Consider the following 23507-nt stretch of genomic DNA (forward strand, 5'->3'; position numbering starts at 1 on the left):
CGTTTATCCTCACTTTACTTCCGGTTTGTTCCGTTATTCAGGCGAGTGACAGCCTCCGAAAAACTGTGAGTTTTTGAGTCCGAACAGCTGTATGGATATGACGTCATCCGACACGCGTGACCGTGAATCTAAGATGACAGTAACGATCGCACACGCGTGCAGAATGCCGCCGTCACGTTTGACCCATTTATTGGACCGAAACGAGCACGATTGTGGACCCGTTTTAACGTCGTCCATTTCATTGAAAAAAATAACCGTCCCAACTGTTATTTCTTGATTATTAAGCCTTTGGCTGATACATTTTTGGGAAAATTAAGGGGGGGTTCTGGAGCGGGTTCTCTTTGCGTCACTTCCTGCGAGATTAAATAATCGAGAGATGGCTTGATAAACCACCTGCGTACAACAGTCTGTTTACGTTTGGGCTGTCATACCTTAAACGGCCGCAAGAGGTAGCCAAATATGAGCGTTGTTTGTTATCTCAACAGGTCAAAAAGATATGAACATGTACGAGGCTCCCAGTGCGGGGATACCAGGGTGTCCACCTGGATTGGAATATCTCACTCAGGTAGAGTGTAATATATATATATATATATATATATATATATATATATATATATATATATATATATATAAAAATTGTCTTTCTTTCTCAGGTGTCTGTTCTTTGCTAATATTGGCAATTGTGCTTGGCCAAGGCCCTTCCTTACGCACTCATTATTCCAAGATTGTAGTTTGGATTATCGACCCCCATCCCCTGTTAAGAGGGGACTGTATGAGAGTGTGATTGTGCCGATTGTGTTGTATCGTGCAGAGACTTGGAGCCTGAACAAGGAAATTAAATGTTTTTGAGATGAAGTATTTGAGGAGTAAGTTGGGATTGACACGATTGGATGGATTGAGAAATGAAATTGTGAGAGCCATAACTGGAGTAGTAGTGGAACTGAGCAAGCTTGTGTATAAGAGAGTACTGGGTTGGTTTGGACACATGGAGAGAATGGATGAGGAGTAGATGTTGAAGAGGATCTACCGAGCAGAAGTCAATGGAAGGAGACCAAGAGGGAAGGCCGCGATTGACGTGGATGAATGGTTTCATGAGTGCACTGCAGGAAAGAGGTCTAAATATAGTGGAAGCTAGAGCTCTTGTTGGTGATAGGAATGAGTGGAGAGGTGTTGTAAAAGGATAGTGGGATGTTTAGACGTGTTCTAAGGGATGGACAGGACACCTGTATGATGTGGCAGGGGTAAACCAGTGAAAGCTGTCGGGCCCTGCTGTTGAACTGACCGGAGTGACATGGCCGCTTTCTTGTGTGCCGTTTCATCTGGAGGGACGAAAGCATGACCAACTTGGGTGGCGAGGTGCTTAACTTGTTTGGGTGTTTGGGCATTTGGGTTGGCCAAACATTTTTGTGTATGTTTTGTGCTACTTTTTCCCTTTTTTTACTTTCTTTGTTTTTGTATGTGTTTGTCTTTCTGTCGGTCATTCCTCTCAAGGGATATGACCAGGGTAGATAGATAGATAGATAGATAGATAATGTTTATCTGTTGGCCTGGAGAGGGATGGGTGCCACCAGGCTGTACTTGCCCAAGACACACCACAGGAATGGTGCCCCTGTAACTTTAGTGGTTAGGTACAGCCTGGTGGCGCCACAGGGGTTGGGAATTATTTGGGGAGGCGCTCCCCATGGAATAAACATTTGTCAAGAGACTAATCCTGAAACCTATCGAACTTATTTTATTTATGAATCAATATACTTGCAAATGTCTATATGTTAGATTTCTTTATTTTCGTTTTTAAATAGATTAGTTTCATCAAATTGATTTTAAAACACTCACAATTAAAGCAAAATAATATGTAAGGTCCCTGTTTTAGGCACTACATTTGATATTTAATGTTGTAGTATATATGTTGTATTTTTTAGTATTTTTTTAGTATTTCTGTGTTTTTTGTTGTTGTAATACTTTTGTTTTATTTTTGTATTGTTCTCGTAGTACTTCTGCAGTAATATTTTTAATATTTACATAGATACATGCATTTAATGTGTACATTAGATAAAGTTTAATATATTCTACCTTTCTAGGTGGACCAGCTACTCATCAAACAAAAAGTTGAAGTTGTTGAAGGTAAGAATCAAATTGCCTAAATTATATAAACTAAATGTTAAGGCACATCGTTGGTTGCAGCTCTTGTGGGATTCGAAAGCAACAACAAGTACGAAGTACGCAACGCTCTTGGTCAAAACGTTTTCTACGCCGTGGAAGAAAACGACTGCCTAAGTCGGCAATGTTGCGGTCCGATGCGGCCTTTCTCCATCCACGTCCTGGACAATTTCGGGCAGGAGATCATCACCGTCACCCGACCGCTCAAATGCATGTCCTGCTTCTTTCCCTGCTGTCTACAGGAGGTGGGTCATGCTTATGTTTTTGTGTGGAAAAAAAACAAAGTAATTATAATTGTACACAAATGCATTGAGTCCCATCCTTTTTTGGACAATTTTTATTGTCAAAATTTAAAGGCACGTTGACCATCAAAAACAAATGTTTGTGTCATGTTTGTCCTACAGAAACCTTATAATTTTCCATTATCAAACATTTTTGATAAAGACCTAAAGATCCACTCGAGAGCATCAAAGAGCTAAATGCGGCTCCAGAGTTTCCTGTTGGAGACCCCAACTCATGGAATTATTTTTTCTGCCTCATTTTTGGGGAACAGTTGGAGGTGCAGGCCCCCCCAGGAAACACAGTGGGTTACGTGGTGCAACAGTGGCACCCATTTTCCCCCAAATTCATCGTAACCAATGAACACACAGAGCCGGTCCTCAAAATCCACGGGCCCTTCTGTGGATGGAGCTGCCTCCCGGATGTTGACTTTGAGGTAGGTGACGGCCGCACTGGGGTTCTCCACCTTCTCAATTTGATTTCAGTCAAGCCTAATGTAATCCCCTGTTTATTGTGGTTAATGGGGACCAGAACGCCGGCAATATATGAAAATCTGAGCAATCAGATTTTGTAATGAGCTGCTTAAAGCTATCTGGCGCCATGCTGCAGTTTCCTTTGGTAGGTAACTCTTGCGCCCGCCATCTGTTTGACTGACCGTAAACACTAGCCTATTACAGTTTAGCTCACACAGTCAGTCACACCCACGTAACACAGAGCACCCTCCCTAATCTGCCCGTGCTCTCTGCATTTTATCAGAACACAATGCACAATACCTTGATATCAATGAGTATAAAAACAAAATAAATTCAATTAAAAATCAGCAAATGATTCAACCAGTGATAACGAAAGCCCAAAATAGCGAGGAGTCTCTGTAGTAACTGAAACATAATATTGAGTTCCCTTTAAGAGACTATCAAATCAAACTGGGCCAGCAGGCAGGCGGCCCAGATTCAAACGGGATCTCCGCCAATTTTCTTCGTCCCAGATGTTAGCAGTTTATACCCTTTAACATATATTCTTTCAGATTTTAACCATGGATGAGGTGAGCAAGATCGGTAAGATCAGCAAGCAGTGGACGGGCCTCCTCCGGGAAGTGTTTACAGATACAGACAACTTTGGGATCCAGTTTCCAATGGACCTGGACGTCAGGATGAAGGCTGTCATGATTGGGGCCTGTTTTCTCATTGTAAGCATTATGAGGCATAAGGATTTATGCCTCTCCTGATATTTTCAGTCCTTAAGCATATAACCATTTTTTTCTGCTCAATTATGCAAAATTTATGACATCAACAGAACATTTTTGGAAGGATCAGGAAATTTCCAAGTTAAAAAAGACACTTTTTACTGGTTTCATTCCCTTAATATGAGCACTATGCTCAATGTACTGTTTCAAACTCTTTCTCAACATTGTTTGAGCCAATTTTGAGGCACACTGCCTTTTAAAAACTGTAAAAGGTCAACAATAATGAATTCTCAGTTTCCATTACTGTAGTTTATGTTGGCAAGGCGTGTTTTATAATTATTTTTTGCCTGATCAAGAGTTACAGGTAAATCATTCTGGTTAATGTTGCTGTAATTTCGATGTTTTACCCGATTTCTGGGTTGAATTTTGACTTGTTTCCTAGGACTTACTATATTTATTAACTTGTTTAAAAAAAAAAAAAAAAAAAAATATATATATATATATATATATATATATATATATATATATATATATATACATTTTAAAAAGGAACATTACACATTATATATTGTTAGTGAAAAAAATAATTTTACTACACATTTATTTTTTTTCTTTTGTAATATAAGATTTATATTCAATAATTTATGTAAATGAAATGTACTTCATTTAAGTATTATTTTTCCTGTTTGCTAGTGGAACAAGAGATAAAACAATATTTTTCTATCCATGGCAATTTCACTTAATTTTCTTCTCTGGTAAAAGGAGCAAAATACCACTTAAAATGTGGAAAATTATCTGCCAGTGGAATGGGATTTTTATTTTATTTATCTCAAAATAACAATGTTTAAATTAAGCAAAGTCCTCTGCCTGTGGGCAAAAAATGTTTACTTTTTATATCTTGAAATAAGATGAAATAATATTTCAATCGAGCAAAATTATCTGCCAGTTAAATATGTTTTTACGTGTTTTTTGTTTAAATCTGTTGCAGCTTAAAAGAAACAAATCCCCACAGTACCTTAAGAGCATCATTTAAAAACAAACTCGTAAACAAATAAATAATATAAATTTTCACATTTCAAACATATATATATATATATATATATATATATATATATATATATATATATATATATATATATATATATATATATGGTTAAAAAATCAAATAGAAAAGAGCATACAAAAACCAAATACATAAATATATTAATAAAAAACAGAAAAAGTTAATACATGAAAAATAATTACAATTTAAATAAAATAAATATATAACATATAAATAGAAGCATTATGATAATATAAAAAATGTAAATAAAAAACAAAAGGAAAAATAAAAATTAAATAAAATTAATATACAAAATTCATGTGTACAATATATATACAAAATAAACAGTAAATACACAAATGTAAACATTTAATCAAAATAGAAATAGTGTACGAAATATAAATAAAAACAAACAAATGAGAAAAAAAATCACTGAAATAGATGTAATGTCACTGTCACATTTGTACTCACCAATTTGGGGAAATTGGACAGTTATCTGTAGCACACCAGACAAAGTGTCACACACTAGTTGAGGAACCCAGTTTTTAATGTTTTTATTAAAAAAAGAAAACAAAAAAATCAAAGAAACTGCCTGCAAAGGTGTCAGGTTAATCTGTAAAAACACAATTCTGTTTTAAAATGAAATTGAATGGTCTTATTTGTCAATAATAGCAATGTGAAACATTGTATGCAATAGGATCAGACATGGAACCCCAGGGTAAACATGTAATAAAGACTTTAAAGAGAAAAATCAACAAAAGACAGGCTAAATAGTCTAAACTATTTTGCTTAGAGACTGTGCTAGGTTATAGTAATAGTGCAATGAAAAAACAGTGCATCGTAACAATAGTACAATGATCAAGGATCACTTAGGAGGGTGTGTGTAAGAATCTACTGCTATTGTGTTATCCTTTTACCCTTGAAAAATGAGCAATTCTTCCCAAATGTCTGTTCTGTGTCCAATTCAAGTCCAGAGGTCTCGAAGGAACCAGCATTTCTCCGAATTGATGTTCCCTGTTGGAAATGTTCCCAGACGCGACCATACGTAGTTCGCATTTATTTCGTGAAATTAAACTCAAAACACATTTTCAATTCTCTCTCTTTGAGGAAAATGCCAGAGCACTAACAGTTAATATCCAGGACATGGAAAACGTTTTTCTCCATTAATACTCCTCCTTCGTTTTGTCTGTTTCTGTTGCAGGATTTCATGTTTTTTGAGTCGACTAATTGAGGAGTTGAGAAAAACATTTTTATTATACAACGCTGCTGGGAAGGAAGAGGCTACGGAGTAAAATGTCACAATGGGTGCCCAGCATAAGAATTAAATAACAATTGAAGAAAGTATATATATGAATGTGAAGGTATAAGGTTTAAGACACAGCTATCTGTTGATTTATTTACCCACTTAATTGTATTCATTATTTATTTATGTATTTATTTATTTTGTTTTATTTTGAAGTCTGAGCCTCAAGTTCTGTATTCATTTTATTCGTTCATTTTATTTTTTTATTCTTAAATCTTGCAATAATGTGTGTATTGTATTTCAATTGTTATGACTCTTGTATTAATATATTATTACAGATGTAATTTCTATTTTATTTTACTTAAGTGATTTTTTACTGACCCACTGTTTTTTATCAATTCATGTGTTTATTTAATTTATTTTATTTTGCAGTCTAAGTTAATACATCTTTCTCCATAAGATTTTTTTCATATTTATACTTGTTTAATGTCCATTATTTGGGGGAGGCGGGCCTCATTGGGTTAAAAATGTGGCAAGGGGGCAATCCTGGAGACCTATCCAGGTTCTTATATTTATGAATCAATATACTTTCAGACGTCTACATGTTAGATTTCCTTTTTTCTTTTTTTTTAAATAGATTAGTTTCATACAATTGATTTTAAAACACTCACAATTAAAGCTAAATAATATATAAGGTCCCTGTTTTAGTCACTGAATTTGATATTTAGTATTGTAGTATTACAGTAGTCGTATTTTTCAGAATGTTTGTAGTATTACTGTAATTTTATTGTTGTAGTATTTTGTTGTATTTTCATAGTAGTATTTTTGTCATACATAGGTCGCATCTATGTATGAGTTGGCACCCAAATTGTTTTCTCAATTATGAGTACTTTATTTAGTATTATATTGTCTTTAGAATTTGATCATTTCCGTTTGTTCAGCCAGGTGAAAAAGCCAGGGGTGCCGCATGTAGCCCTCGGGGCATAGTTTTCCCACCCCTTATACAACACATACAGGGTGTCCCAAAAATGTATACATATTTTAGCAGCTGATAAATAAATGATTTGTTCCTTATTTATAGACGAGTAATGGAAGCCAGACTTGACTTTGAAGGACAGAAATTAATTCTAAAAGGTATCAGTATCAGATTAGAATAGTCTGTATTGGTCATTTATATTAGTATATATGTATATATGTGTATGCATATATATATATATATATATATATATATATATATATATATATATATATATATATACCCACTTATTTTTATCCATTCATTTATTTATTCATTCAATTTCGTTCAAGTTTTTCTATATATTTTTCATCTATATTTTATTTATATTATTCATATTTTAGTTGTTTTGTATTTATCTATATTTTATGTGTATAATACACGTTTTCGTTTGTTTATATTTAGTTTTTTAGTTCCAATGACATCAGATTGCTTTAGCATTACGGAAAATGGCCCTGCTTTTTATGATAAAATTAAGATGATTATTTATTTTATTTTTTTCGGTGATGCACTACAATTTTTTGCCTTGTTTGAAGTATTTATGCTTTGACTGGAAATGTATTTGCTACTAAAAGTTTGAAGTTTGTAGTGTGTATTTTGCAGCTTTTTTCACTGGAGGTCGCTGGCTTTCCATGTATTATTGAAACTTCTCAATGGATAACAGAAAGTGTGTACTGTACATATATTTATTTTCTTGACACACTCAGGTTTTGAAAATGCATGCTACTTGAATTTTGTGTCGGTGACTGGCATCTTGCTCGCAACTGACTGTACACATTAAAACATATTTCAAATTTCGGTATGTTCTTTGTCAGGTCATCAATTGTAGCAAAAAACTGTTATTAGAAGTATGAACTGATTTTCTGATAATATTTTCTTCAAAACTTGGATTTGATTTTTGTGATTTTTACCTGTTTGACTAAGATCTATAAGGCTGTGCAATTTTCTTCTATATTTTATTGATATTCATTGATCATTTTTGAGGTCTGTTATGATTATTTTGTTTTTGAAAGTGTTCCTTGAAATAAATGTGACGAGAATTCTGTACAATAAAACAAATCCATAGACTAAATCTTATGGATGTGGGTACCTGATCATTAAATTCTACTTAAAGCATTTTAGTAAAATGGTTATAAATAAATTATGTCATATTCTCAGGACAACAAGTCATTTACATAAAATGTATATTATTTTCAGTCAGGTATTTTTTATTTAACAATACATGAAATGTTTCCTTAGAAAACTATTCTTAGTGTCTTTATGCAATCTAGAAAAGTTTTTTTTTTAAATTGATAATTTTCTCCATTTTACCTTAAAAATACATCTTAAGGGGGGGCGGGGGTGATGAACTGTAAGATAATAAAACATTTGGAAACTGCTTAATATGTTTTAATATTTTTTTATTTATTTTTCCATTTACAATTTTTTCCATTAACAAAAGTATCGAAAATTGGTACCAACTTTATCATGATTACTCATTAGACTCAACTGTGCCCGCTCGTTTGGCGCCAGTTGCTGCCGGTTACCTGATTCGTTCCCCTCCCTATTTAAGCTGAGTGCTTTCACTTGCCTGTTGTCAGTCCGTCAGCGAACTTCTGTTTTCACAAGGCAAGCATTTTTGACTCTGACTCCCGTCAGTCCCATTTTGTCACCCGGTTTCCACTTGTCCATTCCTGATTTCCCCGTTTGTCTCCTGCTACAAACCGTTTTTTGTCCCCGACCACGTTTTGATCTCCCGTTCCGGCTAACGACACGTTTTTTGACCCCGACCACGATCTGATCTCCCGTCCCGGCTAACGACCCGTTTTTTGACCCCGACCACGATCTGATCTCCCGTCCCGGGTAACGACCTGTTTTTCCGCTTAACTACGCTATGATCTCCCGCTCCGGAAGATCCACTTCCGCATTCAGAACACGCGCCGATCCTGTGAGCGGCTTGCTTCCCGCGTCCAGCGAGCACCGTTTCGCCAGCACTGCCTGACCTCTATGTTTCAATAAACTTGTGAGTAATGTTACGCATCGGGTCCTCCTTCTGTTCTGGTCGTGACAAACATATTCAATTTATTTTACCATATTTTTTCACCTCACATTTTTTTGTTTACTAATGTTGTTTTTTGTTACATATGTCCTTTTTCGTTTTTTAGAATTATATTTTTTTCTAGTTCATAGTAAAAAAATGCCCAAATAAATTACAGAATAACATAATACCAAAATGTTTCAGTTATTTCGCTTGTTTTTCAATCTTTCCACTTCTATGGCTGTTTACTAACTGAATCGTCCTAATGATTTGTTGGTACATAAGTTATTTTATTGCACTATTGATTGAACAAAAGGTTGAATCAATTATAAAATAATGTGCGGCAACATAGTTTATTTATGTTAATACATTTTCCCGGCCCTTTTTTTTTGACTTTTTTTTGTTTATAAATTGTTTATTTTAGAATTAATTTTGGGGGGGGACATGTTTCCATTTTTATTTATAATTTTTAGAGTTGTTTTTTTCTTAATTTTATATAAAATATTTTAAATACATTACAGAACAATAACAAAAGAAAAGTGATTCATTTATTTCCCTTTTTTTTATTTGACTTTGTTGCTGTTTATTAAATAATTTGTTGTAATCGTTTGTTTATTATTTTAATATATGTATATATATATATATATATATATATATATATATATATATATATATATCTCATCTCATCTCATCAGCCGTACCGCTTATCCTCATTAGGGTCGCGGGGGGGGCTGGAGCCCATCCCAGCCATCTCCGGGCAGTGGGCAGGGGACACCCTGAACTTGTTGCCAGCCAATCGCAGGGCACACAGGGACAGACAACTCATTCGCTCATTCACACCTAGGGACAATTTGGACCGGCCAATTCACCTGAAATGCATGTTTTTGGAATGTGGGAGGAAACCGGAGTGCCCGGAGGAAACCCACGCAAGCACGGGGAGAACATACAAACTCCGCACAGGAAGTCTATATATATACATAATTGCATTTTATCCTAAAACGGTTTTAAATAAACAAATTTAAAAATGGGTGCCAAAATATTTGATTATTTTACAGTATGTTTCTTCACATTTTTATCTATTTATTTTGTTATTTTTCCAATATTTGACTTGTTTGCTGTTGGTTATAATGATTTATTGGGAAATATTTTTTACTATTTCTTCTCATTTTATTATGAAAAATGGTTTTAATAAATTATAGAATAATGAGTATCAAAATATTCTATTTATTTTACATTTTTTTTTGTTTTCTAGACGTTTAGTTAAATGAGATATTTCCATTTTACTTAGTTTCTTGAGTTAATTTTTTCATTTTCTACAATAAAAACTGTCAAAATACATCAAATATAATAATAAAAATGTTGGAAAGGAGTGCCAAAATATTTTCTACCTCTTTTTTTTACTTTTAGAGTTTTTTTAAATGCTAATGACAATGATTTTGGGGGACATATTTGTCACAGACCAGGAACGGACACAGAACCTAATAGCGCTCGTTTTCTCAGTTTTTATTGAAAAAGAGGGAGAGTAGGGCTTGCTTCCACGATCCGATGGCTGACAAACAAAAGATGCGAGCGGTGCGGAAGTGGCACTTCCGTGTCTGGCGAGGAGGATTGGAGACAGGCGGGAATAGCACGTCGTTGGCCGGGACTGGAGATCAGAGGCGATGTTGAGTTCGTAAGCAAGGGAGGTACCAGGAGTCAGGCAGGTAACGGGGCAAAACAGGTCAGGTAACAGGCAGGCAGAACAGGGTGTAATCAGGTCCGTAAACAGGTCAGCAACAAAGAAAAAAGCAGGGCAGACACGGAGTCGGACAAAAAGGCTAACTGAGCTGAAGGCAACAGTTCGCATAACGATCTGACGGGGGTTTAAAAGGAGAGTGACAGCCAATCAGCTGTCCGGGCTGTAAGCGCCAATTAAGCCGCCACAGCTGCGCTCAATCGGCAATCATGACAATATTTCCATTTTTAATTATTTAGTTATTTTTCATTGTATACAAACTCTGTTAAACAAATATTAGAATAACAAGTGCCAAAATGTTTTTTTCCACCTTTTTTCATTTCATTGACTTTTTTGTTTTGCTGATTTCTGAATTATTAGTTCAAATACGGGCAGCACGGCGGCGCGTGGTTAGCGCGTGTGCGGCACAGTTCTGAGGTCATGAGATCGAACCTCCTGTGTGGGGTTTGCATGTTCTCCCGGTGCTTGCTTGGGTTCCCTCCGGTTTCCTTCCACATTCCAAAAACATGCATGTCAGGTTAATTGGCCAGTCTGAATTGTCCCTAGGTGTGAATGAGCGAGCGAATTGTCTGTCCCTGTGTGCCCTGTGACTGGCTGTCAACCAGTTCAGGGTGTCCCTTGCCCACTGCCGAAGATAGCTGGGATGGGCTCCAGCACCCCCGCAACCCTACTGAGAATAAGCGCTGCAGATAATGGATGGATGGATAGTTCAAATGATTTGTGGGTACATTTTATATTTTAATTATTGTTTCTCACGTTTTGGTTTAAAAAAAAGTGTTTAAATAATTTGTACAATAACGAATGCCAGCATATTTCATTTATTTTACTTTTTGTAGACTTGTTTTGTGGTTTAGTAAATGTATAGAAATAATGTTATAAACATGTTTATAGGTCCATATTTCATTTGAATATTTTTAGATATTTTTTAAAAAGAAAATTATGAAAACTGTTAAATGTTTTATAAGATAATACAAATATTAAAAAGCAGTGCCAGAATATGTTTATTTATTTTTTTACTGCATTTTTACTATCGTTTTGGGGACTCTTTTTGCCGTTTATTCATATTTATTGGGAAATTTTCCTTTTTTGGGATACTTTCTCCCCATAATATATAAAAAAAACAGATCAAATCAACTGTAAAGTTATAAAAATGTTACAAAAGTCTGCCAACATGTTTCATTTTTTTATACTGTTTTTCCACACACACACTTTTTCTTTTCACTTTATTTTGGTTTAATACATGTTGGTTATAATTTTATTAGACATAATTCCATTTTTTTTTCTTTATAGTTTTTTTGCATTTTTTTATATGAAAAAAAATCTTGGGACCTGTTGTTATGGACAGTAAAAAGAAATAAAACCAACAAAACACAATAAAATGAGATGTAGTCCCTCTCAAATGCACCATTTGACTGAACAGATCGAAGAGATTGAGCAGGGCATTATATCATCTAGTGTTAAGGAGTTTAATTGACCCTCCATTTTTCTTCTTCTTCTTAGAATTATTTTTCAAAGGCCCAATCCTCTAAAACCCAGTCCGTGACCCACAAATTGAGAAACACTGCACTAAATCAAGCAATTTTAATAAAATAGTTTGCATCATCTGTACCTTTGAAAACAGTTGAGAGGATTTTTTTTCTTACCTATTTTGAAACCCCACACAAAACCCCTTCAGGCCACAATGCTAAACACACACTTTCCTTCATCAACAGGCACAAAAAGCAGACAAAACAGACAGAAGGATCGTTTGAAAGTGTCCCGAAATAGCTCTTAAAATTGGAACTGGTGTTTTTCTTTGCCAGTTTTAGACAGAGCTTGTGGCTTTGGACTCCCCCATCTTTCCTTCATCTGGTCGTGTTCATAAATCACTATCTGTCTAACTGGGTGGAGTGAGAGGGTGATTGCATTTTCACAAAGCCACTGTGTCATTTAACTTAAGTACTACTTTCACCTAGTTTGCTGATAAGCAGTTTGACTTGTGATGAAAACGGTACAGACGGTCACAGTTCACGGATCCCTGAATCTCCAGGGTGGTAGGGGCATCAAAACCTGTGGTGTGCATTGGGCAAGTACAGCCTGGCGGCACCCATCAATCTCTAATTGTTGTTTTTTTTGGTAGGGGTTTGCTCCACTACATGAAACAGTAAACCAGTGCTGGTTTCCATGGTTACTAGTTGCACCTTCATCATCTGTTCGCTGTTGTTTTCTGGTGTTAAGTGTCAAATCAAGTCAAGTGATGTTTATTTGTATAGCCCTTTATCACAAGGAGTCGCAAAGGGCTGCACAGACCACAGATTATTGCTAACTACAAACTATTATTACACCATCCCCTGATCTAAAACAGACATGAGGGCAAGGAAAAACTCAAAAACCTCAACATGAGGAAAATGAAGACCCTAACCTTAACCCAAGAGGGGACCGCACAGGACGTAATCCCCCTTCCTGGATGATCAGGCTGCAATGGATGTTGCTTTAACAAACAATACAAATACAAATAAAATAATTAAAGTTTAATATAAAAATAAAAAATGAAATAAAAAGGACAGTGCGTGACAAGCATATTTGAAAATAAATGTATCTAGTCCGAAGAGTCAATGTCAGTTGTTAAAATGTTAAAAATGACAAACATCAGGTTTTTGTTTTTTTTTGGGTTCTTTTTTTGTCACGGAATCTGCAGTTGATCACTGAGTGTACCGAATTCTCCAGACTAAAGGGTGCACAACAAAAACCTTTCACTCGCTCTTCAGAGAAGAGCCACATCTTGACATTAACTGGCAGCGGGGTGTGATAATACCGATACTAGACCCTAAATCACTGGGGGAAAACTTTTGTAAAAGTTTTGTAGTATTTGTTGTGCAGTGGTTTGCACATTCGCCTAACACGGGAAAGGTCCCCGGTTCAAGACTGGGTGGAAACATATGTTGGCCTGCAGAGGGCTGGGTGCCATCAGGCTGTACTTGCCTAATACACACCACAGGAAATGGTGCCCCTATGATCCTACTGGTTAAGAGAACCAATCAACCACACTGCAAAAGTCAACTAGACACCAGAGGATGCTATAACACCCAAAATAGAATACAAACTCATTTTTAATTACCAGTCGTTATTTTTTTCAAATTTGGAGATTGGGTGCCAGCCGATTCCATACCGAAAATTTAGTTTTGTAGGCATAAAGTCTTATACCATTGTTTAGTAAACAAAAGATTAACTTTTCTTAAGATTCTTGAAAATACTTGTTTCCTAGAAATCTTCTGAGAAAAACAACTTTTTGTGGAAGGATGCATTTCAGGGAAAACTTTTACTTCTGTTTTTTTCCGCATTTGTGGTACCGTAAAAAATCAGAGGTCTCCAACGTCGTGCCTGCAGGCATCAAGGTGCAGCCGAGTTGCCCGAGAACCTGTTCTGATCACAGCTCACCGTTCTGGGTCATTGTGATTTTTTGTAAAAGGATTTTTCTGGTGGTTGACTGAGTCCATCTAACCCTGATTCCTATAAATAACTTGAACTAAAAATACATATCAAACTGGTTTTCCTTTGCACTAATTAGTAACAAATAGTAGTTCTCAGCTTAAAACCGGGTTTGAGACCTCTGATCTAAACAATGCTATCCATAAACACAAGGATGCTTTGCTTGCAAAATAACCCTTTATCGCAAGAATATTGAACTGATGCATGAACTATGCATGAACTTTGCAAGAACGTTCACACGATTTCGGTCACCATGATGATCGCGTTCCCTTGGGAAACAACGTTACACCTGACGTCCATGAAACCTCATCCTTCTCTGGCATCTTTTTTAAAGGAATAAGCTCTGTTGAAGAGTTAACTGCCTATTACTATTCGTCCATATCTCCCGCCTCTCATGTCACAACTTCACTACACCCACTCGAGCCAACTACACACACTCATTCCTCGGATACAAGAAGCAACATTAGGAAGTTGGGCTTCCTTAACATGTGGAAAAATGCCTGATCAAAGCCACTACTCCCACCTAATGGTGATGTATCATGCTGAAATCAATCCTGAAATTAACCCTTTAAAATAGTTTGAAAAAAAAAGCAAGAAAATATTATTTTTACGTTTTGGCATTCAGAAACAATGCTAGTGAAAATATATATGTTATGGCACTGAATGAGTTAATATATTGACGACAATGATCTCTTGTGACAATTGTAATATCTGACATCACGAAATTGCCATTATCGTAACATCAATGTTACTGAATTAAATTAATTCAATTTGAATGTTCTCATAAATGTTGCGTAAACTTGTGTTGGTTCACAGCGTTCTGGTTGGTAGGGTGGTGATGAAAAAAATAACGAATGCATTATGTGTTTAAAAAATTCCTAAATTATTTTCAAAATTAGCCTATAATTTATATATTGAATCACTCAGTGCCCCTTTACAAAGTAGATAATTTAGTCGTTGACAGACTCTATTGTAACCCAACTTCTAACAATTGGAACATAGTAATAACATAATAATAACATAGTAACACCTTAGTAATAACACAAGTTATTATTTGTGACACGCATATCAAACTACTGGCCCTTCGCACTAATCGGTAACAAAAATGTAGCTCTCAGCTGCAAAAGGTTTGCGAAATATCCTAAAAGGAGCACCATTTGAAATCGATGAGTATACTTTTCAAGGTTATTGTATGCTTAAGATACAATACTGAGCAATATTTCAATCTTAAAAATGGCTCATGTGTTGAATAGGATTGAATATGTAATCCTCCAGTGCAATTCAGGGAGATATTTATGGTTGACCGATCCCCTTTTAGCCTCTCACCAAAATATGTTACTAAAGTAACAACATAGTTATAACAAGTTATTTCAGAAATGCATATGAAACAGCTTTCTTTTGCACTAACCAGTAACAAAGAAGTCGTTTCCATTTTAGAAAATATTAGTCACCCCCATATTAGGCCCCACAATTTGTGGTAGCCGTACTGTAAATCTGTATTGTATAGAAACACGTTTCCCATCCCAAGAGCGCTACTTTACGCATAGCTACCTCTTGAGCATGCAACATTTTTAACCTTTACTGTAACAACATCATCTCCAGATGGATTCCACCGCAATGGATTGCAGAAAATGATCTCAGTGTGCAATCATCTCATTACAATGTTAGGTATTGATTTGACTTGAAAGTATCTCTGAGGACCTACTAGCTTGCTAAGGTATGCATGTCTTTCTAGCATCAATGTCACCTTTCAGAGGCTGGGGGAAGCGATGACCACAAAAGACTCTTTGAGGAGAGCTGACCAAGTCCTCCTAACATCACCCCCACCCTTTTAAATAGCACCAGTTCATATTTTTTTCCCTTCATGTGGAGAGGAAGTTTCGGGAGGTCATATGTGACCATAATTGATGGGCAGGCCACATTGTTTAGTTGTTACCTCATATGTAAGGCATTGGAGAGGATTACATTTTCTATTTAAACATGTCGTATTCAAACATTTCAGTCATCACCGGTGGTATACAAACGTAAATAAACCTTACCTTCCTTTTAGTTCACGTCAACGTTTAACATTCCACACGTGTTACTTTCATGTATGTCAAGTAATGCTGACTTTCGTAACCAGTTCAATGACCTTGGCAATTTTGCTTAATGTCTGCATCATTGTATAAATAATCATTCAGTTCAATGGAAATACTTTTTTTATGTCAATAAATTAAAAAATAACATTTTTTTCATAATGTTTTGTCAAAGAATGAAGATGATTGTCAATGTTCGAAGATGCCCAACAAACCTTCAAGAAACAGATTCAGGCCCAATCCCGTTTCTTCCCCTTTCCCTTAACCATTTTCTTATTTATGTTTCTCCCCCTACGTACAAACTGCAAAAATATATTCCTTCCACATTGGCAGAAAATCTTTCTCTTTAAGAATGCATACATAAGTACATTATATGCACCGCTTATACTCACAAGAGCTGCTTGTTGCTTGCAATAAGAGTAGTTTATTTTAAACTATTGTATCATTTTTGTAGGATAAAATGATTTTTATTAATCCTTAAAATAACCTAAATTGTCGTAGCGAATTCTTCTCATTTTAAGAAATACTTTTACAAGAAAAAATACCTAATATGAGCAAAATACATGTGTAAGATAAACCAATTTTGTTTTTAGGTAGAACTGTTCTTATTTTATTTGAAGTACGAGGTAAAATATCTTAAAACCATAACAAATATTATATCTGAAATAAGCAGCATTTTCTGACTATCGATTATGATTTTCATTTGCTGTACTTTCTAGTTGTCGGTTAATCCCTCCCCCAAATTCTTCCAGTTGGTCAGTAGAAGTTAGGACACTCACAACCTATTTTTGTGAAAGGCTGATTAGGACCCTCACCCCTCGATCTCTATGCTTAACAAAGGAATGGGACAGTCTTTGTCTCATCGCGAAACGTGCATTGCTAGCATAAGGGTCAAAATGGAGGGGAAGGGGGAGAAATGGGACTGCGACTTTATTCCTGTTCTATATTTCTGCTGTGCAAAGTACAAAAATAGATTATCAAACCACAAACAGCTCCACTCACTTGTGACATTAAATAATTTAAAAACAGAATTTCTATAAGCACCAATTATTTTTGTTCAGTTCTGCATCCGCTAGCCAGTCAACACTCTGACAGAGATCGGCTTGGTCCAGTCACTTATCTTTTCAAAGCCTAATACTTTAAAATCCAGCATCAACAAAACATAGAGCCACAAAACAGAAGAAGCCAGTCAGAAATAGAAATTTCAGTGGAATCAGACATTTTTTTAGGGGTCAATGAAGGACACGGCAATGTAGCGTGTGCCGTTGGTGGTGGGTAGACCTTCGTGAAGATGAGTCAATCGTCCCGGGTGCATGAAGCTCCAGCCTTTTCTCGGCGAATCTATTGAACAGTTGTACCGATGGAATCGACAACCGCCACCCTAAGAATTACGCGTAAGGTTATTCTTAATTTCCAAAGAAAATCTCTGTTCTTTTAATCTTACCTGAAAGTCTTTGTTTTTGTCATTGAGAGCAATGTTGATAGTGAAGGTTGAGGAGTCATGGTGAGGCCTAAGGTACGATTGCCTCTCGGGAGTATACTTGACGACAAAGTTCATGAGGGCATAAGCCTACAATGGCAAGGAAAATACATCAAGTTACTTGTCAACAGTCTTTAAACATGAACATGCGAGCCTGTTGAGGCAAGTTATGTGAGGTTTTAGAGAGGTGTCTGTGATCAGTTCCAGGACTGTCGGTCATGTAAAAAAATTCAAAATATGGTAGAACCCAAGGATATAACATGAATCTGTTCTGAGGTGCGGACCACAAGGCGAAAAATCCTATGGTAATTAGTTAAGAATGATTGGTAAACCCATCCCCCAAATAATTGTGTATATTCAGAACTACTTAAGTGTGCTATATGTGTCTATAATTAAATACCAAAGACCAATAAATATTAATGTAAAGGAAAAAAATATATTTTATTCACATTTGATGTGACGTGACTTGAGCTGGTATAGTGGAGTTTTTGGGTGAACGCAGAGGGGGGAAGGAAAAACTTCCACCCGGATCCTCCAAGTTAAATGTCAAAGTGTCTTTGGGATAGACATTGAACCCACTAATGACCCCGGTAAGCAGGTTTCGCCGCTATCGGTGTGTGAGTGTGTCTGTGAATGGGCAAGTGTGAAGAACATTGTAAAGCGCTTTGGGAGGTCTTCAGTGACTTGAAAAGCGCTATATAAATGCAGACCATTTAGCATTTACTTGCAATAATTGTCATTCCTTTAGAAGACCTCCTTTAACCAATTGCCATTTGGTTACAGCTATGTAATTAGCCTTCTTTTTATTTCTTGAAAATCGCAAACTTTATTTCCATGATTAACATGTTTTTGCTTCTCACTTTAGCATAACTGCAAGTTTTGGGACCCATAGTGAAAACAGTACTAAAAATGCAGTATTGTATCACTGGCACACACGTTATTTACAAAGTCCACAAGATATCAACTGAATCAAGTAAAAGGCATTGTGGGAGGTAGTTCAGCTAATGGCATACCAGCATTTTACATGACGTCTACCAATAACAGGAAAGCATCTAGAGACAAAATACTACAAGCACACAAACAGGGCAAGTTTTATGTTTTGGGGCACACTGATGTCGTATACGCTGAAGAAACGTAAAGCGGGAACTAAAAGCCATCGAATCCCACAATGTATTGTGAAAATGTTTTAAGGCAGGATCACCATATCCCAAGGATCAACTGTATCTGTTGAAACGGAAATTTTGTTAGACTGTTTATGAAGGACAATGGTTTTTGACAAACTACATTTTTTTCAGTTGTTTTGACATCTGGTGTTTACTGAGGTTTCACCGACCTTGGTGTAGTATCCCGAGAACACTTTGAGTGTGACAGGCGCTATGAACTCTCGGATGAAGTGAAGCCATTCCTTGTCGAAGCCGATTTGCTTCATGTGAATATCGTCCGTTGGGACCGTCTCATAGCCGCCGGCGATCCTTTTGTCCTATCAGACAAAGAAAGACACAGATTCTAATTATACCTCAAGTATAGTAGATCTTATATTTAAATCCTGGTTTTCTTTCATTTCTTGTCAGTTCATTGGTGTGTCGTGTACCCGGCAAGTGTGTTTTGTTTTTCGACTTCCTGTTTATGACAGGTTTTGTGTTTCACTTTGTTATTGGTTTCTTGATAATTAAACCACTTCATTCGAGCAACTTTCACCTCTGTAGCCCTGCTTTCCCTGCATTTGGGTCTGCTTCTTAAAAAAAAAAAAAAGTGACAAACTCATTTACTGCCAGTGACGTATATAGACATTTTTGACCTGAACATATTCCCAACCAATGACGGCGGCAGACAGGAACATGGAGGTCAAAAACCTTTTTAAAGCTGAGAGCTGATCTTCTAATATTTGTTAGCACAAAGGACTACAAGTCCAATTCACATTTCTAAAATAAATTATGATGTTATTACTAAAGTGTTACTCAGTTCTTAATATGTTATTACAGGGTGCCTATAGCTCAGGGTAAGTTAAATTCAAGAAGTTTTAATACTTTTTTCATGCCTTTCGACCCCTTTGATTCCCTTTGAAACAAACAAAACAAAAAAATACAAATGGGGTTTTGGGGTTTTTAAGGGTTATTGATCTATCTTCGTTATCCATTATCCATTATCCGTTATCGGTCAGTTCATAATACGCTACAAAGCCTAGGAGCCGGGACACTTACTCTCAGCCAAAAGGCCAAGCTAAGGTCCTAGTCCTAAAGCCATGCTGCGATCATTGCGAATGCATCGTTCCCGGAGGTACTGCAATACCGGACCGATGCGTGGAGTGGACAGAGCAAGCTCATATTCCATCTCCGAAATGCAAAAATCAAAGATGGTGACTTCATAGAAAGTACACAAAAGGGCCAAGCTAAGGACCTAGCACATCAAAGTCACCAAAACTGAACATAATGTACACTGTTCAAAAACAAATATTTCATGCACACAATACATTGTGCCTCGTACAAAAAATTCTTCTTTGGACAGCCACCTCCCCTTAAATGTACACTTTCCCTTTATTCAAAGTAAAGGTCTCTGTCCAAAGTTGCTATTTGTATTGTGGGTAGACCTAAGACATGCTTCTGCTCTGAAAGGCCCGACCGAAACCACATCACCGTTTTCATAATTCCGGTATTTTTGGCACGCGGTGTTGCAAAGTAAATTGGTGAAGAATTAAAAATAAAAACATAATTGATAAATTTTACCAAATCTTTTTGGTTCAAAAAAATATTTTTGACATTTTTTGAGACTTTTGAACATTGAATTTCAGACATTTTAATGACAATTTTGGGGGGAAATAATGAATTAAATGCCTTTTAAGACGTTTTCAAGGATCCGCGGGAAATCTGTATTACCAAGGTGCAAATACTCATTTTTAAAAAGGGTTCAAATAAGCTAAGTCAACCTCTAAAATGCATGCCTTGTAAACATCCACTGAGTTGTTTACAAACATAAAATATAGGCTCATTTCAAAAATAATTTTGGAAGAAGTGATTGTGTATTCAAATAAACTGATCATGTCAGATATTTCTCATTCCAGCTAGGAATCAAATGTCCTAAAAAATACTTCAACCCAATAACTAGTGAGCTATTTTCAGAACTAGCAGTTTTATATACATTTTTTTGAAATGACTTGTAATTACTATTTCATTATTATATTATTACGTTATTATATAATGACTGCAGCCGGAACGCATTCAGACTAACAATTGACTTTAATTTGGCCACTCCAGTAAGTTTCATGTTTGACATTTCATGTTTTCCATGTCCTCTTGTTCAATGTCTTAAAGAATCAAAGACATTATAGAGGTCATCACCCACACATCATAACACCGTTTATGTGGGTAATCAAAAACTTTCCACATCTGCTAGCCATACGGTAACACCAACTCTATGAAATAAACCTACATTTTGTCACGTTTAAATTGTTCTACCAAAGCCAAGGTTCCAAGTTAAGCACTTTTCCACACTATTTAAAACATTTTCAGCCCGATTCTCTTGACTGATTTTTGAACGTTTAATAGATCCAAGAAAATATTAATGAGTTTCATTCCTTAGACCGTGCTACTTCCCAAACCAGCTGGAGGTCAAAGTGTCCCAAACACTAATGAATGAGTTCTCCTCAGGTTTCATGCTTCTGGCAGATGCTTAAAAGAAGAAAAAGCTAGCTGACCTCATGTTTACCACCAGACCACGAGCCATGGTGCTCCATCTCCTCCACAATCTCGTCACAGGCCTTTTCAGTGAAGACCGGGAACCAAAACACATCTGGACAAGGCTGCAAGCCAAACAGACGAGACTTGTTTTAAAGTCCTACCTTGAGTTTGTAGTTTATAGAGATTTATTTATGCGAAATGCAGATGTGCCATAGTAAAAGTAACTCATACGAACCTCTTCCATGTTGTTTTCAGTGAAAATTTTCATATAGTTTGGATGGATGTACTTCTCCTTCCAGTCCTGCAAATAACCACACTGTTTTTTTTTTTTTGTTGAACTGTTTGATGACCTGAATACCAGACGGCACTAATCCTTTCCCCCCCTTAAACAATTCTCCATCAGGAGCCACATCTCATGACCCAAACGAGTTACTCACCAAGGGGTTTTCAAAGATCTGCCACAAGTCACTGTTATAATGAGACGTGTTATAATTGGCTGCCGAAATCAGCCTTCCAAAGTCGTGGCGGTTTGTTAAGTACATGAAGAGTCCCTGGAGAAGACAGAAAAGAGCAGGATCTCAGATCTACTCTTTCAAGTTGACACAGATTTGAATGATTGTAAATTAATAATAATTGTGTCTGATTTAGGTAGAGCAGAAACAGAAGCCATATAAATAATCTAAGATTATTTATGGGTGGTGTGGGAGTGTCGGTGGAGTGGGGACAGTTTAGGGCAGGGGGGTCGTGAGGTGAAAGGAAGGGCAGGAAAACAAGTCAAAGGGTTTGCAAAACCGCCTTTTATAGGGAGGCACTACTGAAATTTTGGACTCAAAATCAGACTAGGCTTCGTAAGGGTTGTTGTATACTTGGTATGATTGCCAATTGCTCATGATGTAAAGATGGTGGATTACAAATTGAAGAGCCTAGTCTGATATTGACTGAGGTGAAGCAGTTGGCTTTACAGTAAAGCATCAGAACAGAGGTCTTTGAATGTAGGATCTTTGTTTTTTGTTTTTTAAAATATTCTCCTTGATGCTTGGACCGCAATATTGCTGAATTCCAGAACCACCTTAACAGCTCGACAATCACTCGTTGGGTGTGTTTATATGCAGGCAAGAATCCAATTGGAAATGGATTACTGGATCAATCTGGATGCATTGTTTACATACTTATTGACCAACAAATAACCCAACATACATGGCGTTTTCAAGAAATCTGATTACAAGGAAGAAGTGGTAGTTCAATTATTACGCAAATAAACTGGTAAAATAATGTAGGAAAGTAAACCTTTTGTTTTTTTTACATACATCTCAGGCTATACTGCTTACCTGTAAGACATGCATAAGAATTTGATATCCTAAAGTATCAGCCAAGAATAGATCAGAAACGTTTTTTAGGGGCATAACTTGTAAATGAGTGAAAGAAGATTTACAAAATGCACTCTATCCAGTTATTGAACCCATGCCATGGAGATTGCATAGGCCGCCAGTTCTCTATTTTGACTACTAGTCCTCTCTGTTATTTGTTATTTTGATTATTATGCACTGTTTGTATCATTGTCACCATCAGACAACAATTTCGCTGTTCTTTGATTTTAACACCCTTTAAGGTAGATCTGCTTTTTATGATCTAAAAGAGTAAATAAAAAGAATGAGTTCAGGGGAGGGCTTTAAAAACAAATTTGGAATTTGGCAAAGTGATGTTTCCTTTGTACAGTCCTCTCCTGTCTACTAAACTATTAACTTATCAGCAAACCAAAATTGATTTGCAATGCTGTGTTGATTTTGTTTTCAAGATGTGCTCCTAGGCGGCTCGCCAATAGCATAGATTTACACTATATATGGGTGGACTGTGACATTCACACAATATGGATGTATACACTTAAAGCATTTTCACTATGGGGGAAGACAATAAAATGGAATGTGCCGGAAAAATCGACGAACACATATTAGTTTTTGTGGATCATTCGTCTCTGTGCTAGTTTAGAGGGATTTGCATCATAAATACATGCAATCGGATTACTTGTATACATAAACTAAAGATGGGCAGCACGGCGGCGCAGTGGTGAGCGCTTGTGCGGCACAGTTCATGTCACGGGAACCTGTCGTGGGTTCAAATCCAGCTACCGGACTTCCTGTG

The 23507-nt window shown here is 36.3% G+C and overlaps 2 protein-coding genes and 1 pseudogene across 2 annotated transcripts in view; 1 reads left to right on the top strand and 2 right to left on the bottom strand.

Annotated features, from left to right (window-relative positions):
* Nucleotides 1-7991, top strand: LOC148348358 (phospholipid scramblase 2). Its single transcript, XM_088322716.1, has 7 exons — nt 1-65; nt 486-565; nt 2079-2121; nt 2182-2402; nt 2711-2872; nt 3461-3622; nt 5863-7991. The coding sequence occupies exons 2-7, from the start codon at nt 497-499 to the stop codon at nt 5890-5892; spliced, it is 687 nt and encodes a 228-aa protein (XP_088178842.1). The 5' UTR covers nt 1-65; nt 486-496; the 3' UTR covers nt 5893-7991.
* An 8328-nt stretch (nt 7992-16319) lies between these two features.
* plod2 (procollagen-lysine, 2-oxoglutarate 5-dioxygenase 2) overlaps nt 16320-23507 on the bottom strand; it is a 39305-nt gene continuing 32117 nt past the window's right edge. The window contains exons 15-20 of the mRNA XM_088322047.1: nt 21806-21919; nt 21604-21669; nt 21386-21490; nt 19028-19174; nt 17659-17784; nt 16320-17595 (exon numbers count right to left, since the gene is read on the bottom strand). Of these exons, the coding sequence (XP_088178173.1) occupies nt 17440-17595; nt 17659-17784; nt 19028-19174; nt 21386-21490; nt 21604-21669; nt 21806-21919 (714 nt within the window). The 3' untranslated portion in view covers nt 16320-17439. The remainder of the gene's footprint in view (nt 17596-17658; nt 17785-19027; nt 19175-21385; nt 21491-21603; nt 21670-21805; nt 21920-23507) is intronic.
* On the bottom strand, nt 19950-20087 carry LOC148348360 (U2 spliceosomal RNA; annotated as a pseudogene).

The sequence above is a fragment of the Urocampus carinirostris genome, chromosome 18 (assembly GCF_059441175.1).
Source record: "Urocampus carinirostris isolate Australia breed hairy pipefish chromosome 18, RoL_Ucar_1.0, whole genome shotgun sequence".
In the NCBI taxonomy this organism is placed as follows: Eukaryota; Metazoa; Chordata; class Actinopteri; order Syngnathiformes; family Syngnathidae; genus Urocampus; species Urocampus carinirostris.

Excerpts from the sequence above, each read along its gene's own strand:
- LOC148348358 (XM_088322716.1), top strand. The coding sequence starts at position 497 with ATGAACATGTACGAGGCTCCCAGTGCGGGGATACCAGGGTGTCCACCT. Across the intron at positions 566-2,078 it reads GATTGGAATATCTCACTCAG|GTGGACCAGCTACTCATCAA; the intron begins GTAGAGTGTAAT and ends CTACCTTTCTAG. Across the intron at positions 2,873-3,460 it reads TCCCGGATGTTGACTTTGAG|ATTTTAACCATGGATGAGGT; the intron begins GTAGGTGACGGC and ends ATATTCTTTCAG.